The sequence below is a fragment of the Aspergillus affinis genome (assembly GCF_023601865.1).
Source record: "Aspergillus affinis strain CMG 70 chromosome Unknown NODE_276_length_10346_cov_243_792580, whole genome shotgun sequence".
Lineage (NCBI taxonomy): Eukaryota > Fungi > Ascomycota > Eurotiomycetes > Eurotiales > Aspergillaceae > Aspergillus > Aspergillus affinis.
Window position 1 is genome coordinate 1 of NW_026516057.1, and position 10,346 is coordinate 10,346.

Below are 10,346 nucleotides of genomic sequence, written 5' to 3' on the forward strand. Positions count from 1 at the left end.
GAACGAGCCCGTCCCGGCTAACGTAGTTGAGAAGGTTCGTCGCGCCGGTCCACCCGGCTCCGTTTGAGGCCACCGAAGTTACCCGCTCCTGCCTCCGGTAAGGGATCGTCGTCCTGATCCGAGATCCGGGAGAGGCGATCTTAGAGAATGGGTTACTGGTGACTGGTTAGATGGGGCATGGATGGGATGGGATAGATGCTTATTCTGGGGTTGTTTGATTGGGCCGGTGGTAGGGTCCTGGCATTTTTTTGTTGTTGTCTTCTTTTGTCTTTGGAATTGGGAAAGAGGAATTGGGCGAACGTTCTGCATCGTACTGATCGGGGGGGTGAAAAGTCGATTCGTAGACTGGCTTAGGTAGTTCGATAGTTTGATGATTTAATAATCTTACTGCCTATCCCCGTGGGGTTAATAGTTTGATGGTTTTGATGGTCTTACTGCCTATCCTATGTTTTGCATACCTTGATAATTCGATAGTTTGGTGGTTTTATTGCCGATCCCGGCTGTTCCATCTTTGTATCCCTGGCAGACCCCACTCAGCCAACAGTATTCGTCGAACAGCTGGTTACGCTCGCCTATTTTCGCCCACGGGCGGAATCTTCTTCTCGCCCATGGGCCAAAACCATGGTGATCGGGCGCCGTTATATTACGCACTAGGCCCTTCCTGTGTGATATATATCTGGGTGTGGGAATCTACGCGCGCGAGCCGATTTCGTCATAATATATGTATTACTCTATCCACCTATAGCTCATCATCATCCTCTTCCATATCGATAGAGATACATGCCCGTTTCGCTTGATTACTTCTTCCCTGGGGTTCCTCTGCAGTGCGTTTCCGAGGCCCAAGATAGGTTTCAAACCCTAGAAAGCCATGCCACTCCCGACTGATCGCCCGATACTGTCGTCGCCGCGCCTCAACGTGACCGGGAGCCTCTTGGAGCCCCCGCGCGTACACGGTTCCAGCAGCCCAGGATCCATGACTCGCCTGCTCGTCAAGAGCGGCCGAATCAGTGCCATAATCACGCTTAAATCCGCCAATCTTCAAATGAACGCGGGAGATAGCGATTGCGGCATGCCGATAGGAAAGAATGTTCATTTTAGTCTGAAGATGAATCTGGGCCTCCCGTTGGAGGGCAGCTCGTAACCGGCTGGGGTCCCAGGTCCCCTCTCCATGGGGCCAGAGAAACGGTGATCGAGGGCTGGCAGTCCGCCGGGTGAGACGCTGGATCGCCTGCCAGAACGGTAGAATCAGCCAGAGGTAGTAAACTAGAAGTTCACTGACAGGTTTCGGTAGGTATCGATGAATAATCTTCGTGGAATTGCTGACGGAGTACCCCTTATGGTAGGAGGTTACCGTACTCACGAGCCCATGTTCGACAAAAATATTGCGGTGGCGCCCTTGAACGGTATTACTGTGCCGGAGGCTTAACAGTTCAGTTGCACGCCCCGGCTGGCCGCCAGTAATATGAATGACCAGCAGGAGTCGCTCTAGAAACCAGTCAACCTGCTGGAGATATCGGTCCACTGCGGAACGACGCCAGATCACCTCGGAATCGCTGGATCGGATCTCCAGAAACTCGTCCCGCAGCCAATCCGTGGTAAGGACTCGATCCATAAGCCACTGCTTCCCGGTTGGAGATAGAACCCGGGAATTGGCGTGGTTCTGGAGGAAGTTCCACCCACGCCGGTTGTTCACCGGGTCATCTTGCAGTTTCTGAAGACTCAGGACCGGCACGATATCGTCCCGGGTCTCCTCGTCGTGGAGTAGAAAGAGATCTTCGAGACTCTGCTGTACCAGCTCGATCTGAATCCGGACGAAATTGCGTAAGCCGGTCATGGTAAGTTTCAAATCACGGTAACTAAGGGTCTGCTCGTCATCGCTCCAGTAGATATAGCCTAGGCTCGTGGTGCTATTCTGGATCTTCTTCCCGTAGGTGCGAAGCCGGGCGATCCAGCCAAAAGGCGCTTGAACCCCGAAGAGTAGAAAACGTGCCCGCATATCATCGAGAGCATCTGTCGGATAGGCGACTGTCCCACTCTCTGCCAGATGAACGGCCTGTTCGGCGACCAGCATCTGTGCGATCTTAACAAGCCCCGAGAGATAGCTCGTGTATCCGTAAGGGTCCCGGAAGGTCTGCTGCTGCGGATCTAGCCCCAGGACAGCGAGAAAGCCGACCACGGCACTCTCGTAGATCTCCCCCTTCAGGGGGTGGTCCAATAGGGCAATCGACAGGGCAAGACAGGCCCGGTCAAGCCTCTCGAGCTCGATCGGGCTTGTCTGCCGAAGAAGCAGCGTCCCGGCCTCTACCATACGGTCAAGCGCGGCGAGCTGGCTGGTGGTGAGTTGATGGCGGAGGATTACCGCTGGGTCCGGACGGCTGGTACGGTAGACAAAGCAGATGAGCCGCTGCCAGACCCGCCGGTAAGAGGCATATGTTTTGGGCTTTAGGTGAATCTGGATCGGTCGGTCCCAGATCTTGGGCTGCTGGGTAAGAAAGGTGTTGATCCGGATCTGATCGAACTCGTTGATCCGGCGATCTTTAATGGTCTGGTAGGAACGCTGGATTAACCGCTCGACACTCTGGGTAAAGAGGGCCAAGAGGGGCTCCTGGACTGGATCCGGAAGGGCACCCAGGCTAGCGGCGGCGGCCAGATCGCAGGCGGCCAGATAATCCGGCCATCGAGTAAGCTCCAACCAGGGCGAGACCTCGGTAGGATGTTTTCGGACGGGTATCTGCTGATACTGCCTCTTCTCATCCTCTAGGTCCTCCTCTAATGCTTGCTCGACCTGGGCCCGAATGAATTCGGCCGGCGTCAGGGCCTTTGCCTGCCGAACCCGCTCGGCCCGGATCGGGGGCGTAACGGCAAAGAAGCTGCTCCCGGCGCCGGTAGGGAAGAATCGCTGGCAGTTCACCGGGTGTCCCTGGAAATGACGGTCGAGATGGCGGGTAGCCGCCGGTTGGCGACCGCGCGGCCGACGGAGCTCTGGGTGTCTCTCGCGGATATGTTTCGCCAGACTTTCCGGACTTCGAACCACATGGCTACACCGAGGGCAACGGTACCCGGTGTACAGGGGCAGATTCGGGAGCGGGCCAGCCTCGGGATCAGGGAAGATACAGGGCTCCGTGGCCGGGTCCAGCCAGGGCCGTTGAGCCATCTTCTCGTGGGCTATCTTCCGGAGGACCCGGGTCGCTGCGGTCGGATGGGTCTGATGATGGATCCGTAGATGACTTTCCAGGCGTCGGGGGCAGATAGCATACTGGCAGGGCTTGCAGATCCATACGCGATAGGAGTCATGGTAGATAAAGAGATCCATTTCCTAAAAGGATAGCAGTAGATGATGATGAATCTGCTTGATCATAGGTAAGGAGGACGAGGAGAGCAGAAGAGCAGAAAGATATAGCAGGCAGGGACGAGTTTTTCTGATGTATCAGATCCCTAATACTTTCGACGCGTTCGCGACGTGCCATCCCCCTAGGCCTAATTAGGCCTACTCGACTTCTTTTTACGCGCCAACGACCTGCTGCCACCCTATTTACCAGTGGTGGAGAGGGGGTATGAGTTCCTTCGTCCGGTAGGTAATGTAGGAGAAACCCTCTGGTGGTTACACTTGATCTGCTATCTTCCTCTCGACCGTATCAGGCTTTTCGCCCGAGGGCGAAAACGTATGACACCAGCAGCAGTAAGGAATCAAGCTGGTCACTACCTATGTCAATAAAAGCAAGTAAGCTGCAGATAAGATACGGAACGGAACGGATATACCTAACCCTCGCCGTAGAAGACGGATCTTATGAAATACGAGAGAGGCAGTTTATCCTACCTCTCTTTCTCTTTCTCTTTCTCTTTCTCTTTTTTTCCCTTCTTGTTGAACGTTCGACTACGCCGCACTCGCGCGGGCGGGCGGGAATACGGACGCACGAACCCCCTCTGGGGCACGCGGGCCAATGGGCGGGCGAGAAAAGCGAGCGCGGGCGGGGTCGGACAGCTACTAGAGAGTAGGCGAATCTAATAGCAGTAACAAGTTACTATCAAAGAACGTAATTGTTATTGAACACGAGGAACTAAACAAGAACTATCTAACAGGTGGGCGAGCGAGTGTCCTTATATAGTCCTCCTTGAGTATACCATCCCGTATACCTTGTAGGTCTGCGGCATACCATCTGGTCTACAACATACCCGATGGTATATCGTATACCATATGGTGCTGGCATACTATATCACGTGATCCATGTTTCCTCCGTAGCGTCATCAGCCTCGGGCCGCTGTCGTCCTATCGTTTCTGCCTCGCGGCTCCTAGTGTTGCAAGAGTCCGTAACACCACTTCCCTTCCTTCAGGTTCTTTGTCCCTTAAAGAACAGATAAGACAGCTATCCCCCGTCTCATCGCTGGTGAGTGTTCTCCTTCCTTTTCCTGACCCCTTTTCTTGACGTGCGTCATTATGCCCAAGCGTAATCGCTATAAGGAACGTTGCCAACAGGCTGACCGTATTATCCGTGACGGTGTCCAGGTCGAACTTCCTTATGCCTGGTGCTTTTCCCGCGGTCTTCCTTGCTTCATGGATTCCAAAAATCGAAACTGTGCAGCCTGCACCCGTCGTGGCCGCAAATGCGAAAAACGATTTCATAGTGAACGAGAGTGGGATCGTCTGAAACGTGACGAGGATCGATTATCCTCCGAAATCGAACAAGCCGAAGAGCAAATAGAACAACTCTTCGCTAAACTGAAACGTTTGCGAAAGCATCGCAATTTCTTAAAAGAACGTGGTGGGAAGATGTTGGATCATGATTCCCATATAATAGACGTGTTGGACGGAGAAGACCCTCCGTCTGCCGAAAATTTGCGCGAGCTGGATCGTTTGGCCAGTGAACACGAGACTGCCCAGCTTGCTGCTGTCTCTAGTGATCCTACATTGAGCCAGTTGATGAATGATCCCGCTTTTTGGTCGGCTTTCGATCTTTCTGCTGCTGGTGGTACCGTCGAACCGACTGGTGGCACCCCATCAGGTTCTCGATAGGTTCCCATGTATTTTCTGAGGTATCATATCCCTCCCATTTTACCAGGTAGTGTGATCTTCCGCTGACTTTCTTGTGATCTAGGATTTTTTCAACTTCGTATTCCTGTTCCGTATCGTCTGCGATTTCCACATTTTCTGCGATTTGCGCGTTTGCTGGTGCTGGTTCCAATAATGAGACATGAAATACTGGGTGTATCCTTTTTATCGATTCTGGTAGCTTCAAGCGATAGTTAACCGATCCAATTTTTTCTTCGATCGTAAATGGTCCAATCTTTTGGTGGTCGAGTTTCTGACTTGGTCACTTGGTTTTAATGTTTCTGCGGAGCAGGAACACTTTTTCCTCCCTTTTGAAGGTAAGTTCCTCCCCATGGTGCTTATCGTAATATACTGCTGCTCTGAGATTGAAAAAATCGATATCCCTTGACATCTGTGCGTGAAGATATTTGAGCGTGTCAAGTGTCTCTTGAGCTTCTGTCGCAACTGGTGCCTTGTTCCGTGGTTCTCCAGTTAACATAGGGTTGTAACCGTAATTTGCATAAAACGGTGTGACTCCTGTGGTTGAATGTATCGCGTTATTGTATGCGAATGTTGCCATTGGTAACAGTCCTGCCCAGTCGTCCTGCTGGTAGTTCACGTAGTGCCTGAGGTACTGTTCTATCGTCTGGTTCATCCTTTCTGTTTGACCGTTTCCTTGTGGATGATATGACGTTGTCAATGAGTGATTGATTCCCATTTGGTCGGTAAGTGATTGCCAAAACTTCGATATAAATAGTTTGTCTCTGTCCGAAGTGATTCGTTGTGGCATCCCGTGTCGTGTGATAATGTGTACCAATAGCAAATGTGCTATATCTGTGACTTTCATCGTTGTCTTGCATGGTATCATGTATGCGTACTTTGTCAGTCTGTCTGTGATGACTGCAATCATGTCCCATCCCTGAGATTTAGGTAAAGGTCCCACGAAATCTATCGTGATCCATTCCCAAGGTCTCGATGGTGCGTCTGGTGACTGCATTTTTCCGTAGGGTTGATGTCTTGCTGGTTTGTCCCTAATGCAAGTCTCGCATTTCTTTGTAACATAATCCTGTACCTTCCGTCTGACGTTTGGAAAGTAGTAGTTCCTTGTGATCTGTTCGGTAGTCTTCTCGACTCCGAAATGTCCGTGCATAGGGTTGTCATGATGCATAGCAATGATCTCAGTTCTTATACACTCTGGTATGTAGATGAGTCCGTACATATACACTAACCCGTCCTCGTCAGTAGCGATCTTTTCATTTTCTGCTGAGTTTTCTGCAATTTGTTGAATCATGGCGTCTTCCTTGGTTACCTTGATGATTTTGTTGACAATGTTGTTACTGATTTCGATTGTTGCCGAGATCGAATGTTATCTGTTGTACGAAAGTGAACCGTCTTTGTTTTGTTTCAATATTGCCGGCTCCACAATTCGATCCGTAATTTCGTAGTCTGGTCGTCGATTAAGCGCGTCTGCTTGTCCGTTTTCTGTTCCTTTGCAATGTTCGATTCTGAAATCAAACTGTGATAACTTTTCTGACCATCTCGCTTGTCTTCTGGTCAATTCTTTGGTCGTGGTAAAGAACGTGAGGTTCTTGTGATCCGTTTTCACTAGAATCTGGTGCTGAGCTCCTTCCAGGTACACTCTTCATACTTTGAATGCTGTCACTATGGCTAGCAATTCTTTGTCGTGAATGTCGTAGTTCATTTCTGCCTGAATAAGCTTTCGTAAATGGAACGCAATTGGTTTGGCTCTGCCGTTCTCATCTGGTTGTGTCATTCTCATACCGATAGCATAGTCGGATGCGTCGGTTTCGATCGTAGTCAGCTTCTCTAGATCGTGCTGTACTAAGATTGGTGCGGTCGTGATTCTCCGTTTCACGTCGTCGAAGGCTTGCTGTGCCTGTGTTATCCATTCAAACTTCTGATTCTGTTTCAACAAGTTGAATATCGGTACCATGGATTTGGCGTATCCATCGATAAACCTCCGATAATAGTTGATCAATCCGGTAAACTGTTGGACTTCTTTCAGGCTTTTGGGTACAGGCCAATCCCTGATTGCCTGGACTTTGCTTCTTTCCATATGTACTCCTTCGGTGGTAATCCAGTGTCCTAAGAACTCTGTCTCTTGGACATGGAACTCACACTTCTTGAGTTTCAATCGTAACTTAGTAATGCGTAGCTTCCGTAGCACTTGCTTCACGTGTCGAATGTGCTCTTCTTCATTATTCGAAAATACCAGAATATCGTCTAGGTACGCGATGACAAAGGTGTCGAGCAATTCTCCCAAAACTTCGTTAATGAATCGCTGGAATGATGCTGGCGCGTTGGTTAGCCCGAATGGCATGACCAAGTATTCGAAATGTCCGTATTTCGTTCTGAAAGCCGTTTTCTATTCTTCTCCTTTGGCGATTCTCAATCTGTTGTATGCGTCGGTAATGTCAAACTTTGTAAACCATTTTGCTCCTCTGATTTTGTCTTGTATCTCTGCAATGAGCGGTAATGGATGTCTGTCCTTAATGGTTTGTTCGTTCAATGGTCGGTAATTAACGCACAATCGTAAGCTCCTATCCTTTTTTGATGCGAACAGGACTCCGTGTCCTGCAGGTAATGTCAATGGTCTGATGTAGCCTTTTGCAAGTTGTTTCTCAATGTATTGTCGCAAGATCTGAGACTCCTTTTCTGATATAGGGTAGATCTTTCTGCATGCGACTTTGTCTTCATCTTTGAGAGGAATCCGGTGGTCATGTTTTCCGTGTTCTGGTAGTTCAGGCTTCTCGGGTTGTTCGAATAGCTCCTGAAATCTTTCGTATTTGTCTGGTAACTGCTGTACTTCTTTGCTGGCCGCTAATTCTGTAGCATCGATCATTTGCCATGACTCGATCTGTTCGTGCAGTTCCGTGTTGTATTCAGTAGTAGCCATCGTGTTGGCGTACTCTTGTCGTGTATCTGGTGCCCAACCAGAAAGTCGTGCTAACCATTCCTTTCCCGTAGGTTTGGTTGCTGCCATAACTGCGACCGCAGTGTCCACCTGCTCGGCGTCTTCAGTTAGCATGTCTGTAGGTCTACCCCTTGACCTCTTAGCGTCAGCTCGGCTCGCTTGGCCCTGAGCACGCCGTTTGGCCTCAGATGCCTTCTTCATCTGGCCTTGTCGTGGGCATTCACATTTCGTGAATTGAAGACTCTCTGTTTTCCAATCAATCTCTGGGTTGTAATCCCGAAGCCATGGGATCCCCAACACCACGTTATACCGTCCCAAAGGTGTCACGTCGAAACTTATATACTCGAAATGACCCTTTACAACCATGGGTACTGGTCCTGATTCGACTGTGAGGTGTCCTCCCAATGGTTCACCGTTCAGTCCTGTGATAGGCTCTGGCGTAGCCTTTGTTATCCCTAAGATCTTCAGCTGTTCCTGAAATCTTGGATCCATGAAGTTGCCCGTTACTCCAGAGTCTACCATGACTCGAGCGTTCTGGTTCAGAACTGTAGCTATCAACTTCAGATGCAATCCTTTTTGGGCTGTTGCTGATAAACTGTTTGCCCAACGGGGTCCTGCTAACCCTCGTGGCTGTCGTGGGAAATGTTGTCCAAGCTTCGCGTCGTAGTGAACTTGACAATAGTCTTCCCAATATCCTGTTCAATGTCTTCTCCCGTAGTCTGGGTGCATGGAGTATCCAATGCAAGCGCACCCTAGTTTCCTGCATGGGCATCCTGTCCCTTCCTTGACCATGTGACATTGTGAGATGTATTTCAGTGTTTCGTGTATTGGGTCCTTGCATTCGTCGTCCTGACATGCAACCCATAGTAGGCAATGGTGCGTTGCGTGTGTTGTCTGATACAAGCATTCGCAATTCTCTTGTCGACATGCGTGTAAGGATCTGATGTGACCGGTTCGTTTGCTCATTTTCTGTAGAGCCTGATGGTAATCGTGATTCCATCGGTCGCATATCCTGCATCTTGTGGCATGTTCTGTTGCGCATTTCACTCTGTGTGTTGCCCAGTCCTCTCTCTGTGGGTTCCAACAGTCCAACTTCCAGTGCGAGCATTGCGAGATAATGCGTCGCAGTCCCCCTGTAAGCTTTATTGGATCCTGTTTTAGGTCCTGGATCAACTTCTCTTTCCATTGCTCGTTACTAATTTCTTTCAGTAGAGTGAAGACATGCTGATCGGCTTCGCTGTCTTCCCCTTTCTAATCAGAGGTTCTGTGTCCCGCTTGATTATGATCAGAGGTATTCTTGATCACTTGATTATCTTCCGAGTCAGTGCTGCCAGCGTCCTCCTGACCGGGTATCTGTTTGTGAAAGTTTTCGTCGGGTGTCTCCGGTATCTCTGAGAGTTCCTCCGTATTGGGATCACGGCCTTCCCATTGAGTCCCGTAATTTTCGTTCAGTGGGTCGAAGCTTCCTGGCACTCGAGCCCAGTCGTTGCCCAGTAAATCTGGCTTCTTACTGATGGCTTTAGGAGACCCATCCGTCTCGTCGTCCATAGGCCAGTGTTCTGAGTCTTCGCTATCGGATATCTCTGGGTCTTGGAACTGTCTTTCTTCCCAATCCTCGTCATAGCGTGTCGCGTTCAGAAGCGTCTCAGTTGCTTCGCTGAACATCTGTGGAGAATTCGCTAATCTCCTTGTGGCCCCTTCCACGTCGTCGGGAATTCGTGAATAATCGCTTTTGTCTTGCGATCTTTGGACAATGCATGATTCTTCTGTTGGTCCTTGCGCGTCTGTTGCGTCCAAAGGCTACCAACTCATGTCGTATGCGCCTCTCGCGGGCTGCACAATCTCGTTGATTTCTTGCGTTGCTCTGAGCTCTTTGGTGCCGGACTTCCTCGGTGTCCTACCGTTGGCTCCTTTTCTTGGTGATCTGCACTCTTTCGATCGGTGCCCTACTTTTCCACAGTTAAAGCATAACTGTTCTTTTCTTCGTCGATCGAGCTCTTCTTTTGACAATTGCTGTTGCCGTCTTTCGGTAGCGTCTAGCTCCATAGGCTGTAGCCCATAAAGATCACTGTATCCTTGGCTTCTTGGTTGCGCTGTTCGTCTGTCGTTGGCTCGATAGCTATTTGTTTTCTGGTGTCCTTGGAATCGTATTCCGGACCGATTTTCTCTTCGTCGAGCATTGAAATCGTAAAGCTTGTTATCGATTTTGACTGCTTGCTCTATCATTTTGCTGAGTGAGTTTGGTCTTTCCATCCAAATCAACTTCTCCTGGATCTCTGGTTTCAGTATTTCCTCGAACTTTGCGATGTAAGAATCCTCATCCCAGTCTAGGTGTGAGATAATCTGTTGAAAGTCTGATGCTAGTTTGCTGACCGATCCAGTTTG

At 49.8% G+C, this 10,346-nt stretch overlaps 3 protein-coding genes across 3 annotated transcripts; 1 reads left to right on the top strand and 2 right to left on the bottom strand.

Moving 5' to 3' along the window:
* Nucleotides 1–739: 739 nt before the first annotated feature.
* Nucleotides 740–3,313, bottom strand: KD926_005471 (uncharacterized protein; the record flags this gene model as incomplete). The annotated part of the gene is made up of 1 exon (XM_053095571.1): nucleotides 740–3,313. The coding sequence occupies one exon, from the start codon at nucleotides 3,311–3,313 to the stop codon at nucleotides 740–742; it is 2,574 nt and encodes an 857-aa protein (XP_052949772.1).
* A 1,122-nt stretch (nucleotides 3,314–4,435) lies between these two features.
* On the top strand, nucleotides 4,436–5,011 carry KD926_005472 (uncharacterized protein; the record flags this gene model as incomplete). Its single annotated transcript, XM_053095572.1, has 1 exon — nucleotides 4,436–5,011. One exon carries the CDS (start codon nucleotides 4,436–4,438, stop codon nucleotides 5,009–5,011), a length of 576 nt encoding a protein of 191 aa, XP_052949773.1.
* Nucleotides 5,012–6,668: 1,657 nt separating this feature from the next.
* Nucleotides 6,669–9,626, bottom strand: KD926_005473 (retropepsin-like aspartic protease/reverse transcriptase; the record flags this gene model as incomplete). Its single annotated transcript, XM_053095573.1, has 5 exons — nucleotides 6,669–7,398; nucleotides 7,576–8,506; nucleotides 8,584–8,680; nucleotides 9,009–9,212; nucleotides 9,267–9,626. 5 exons carry the CDS (start codon nucleotides 9,624–9,626, stop codon nucleotides 6,669–6,671), a joined length of 2,322 nt encoding a protein of 773 aa, XP_052949774.1.
* Nucleotides 9,627–10,346: the final 720 nt, after the last annotated feature.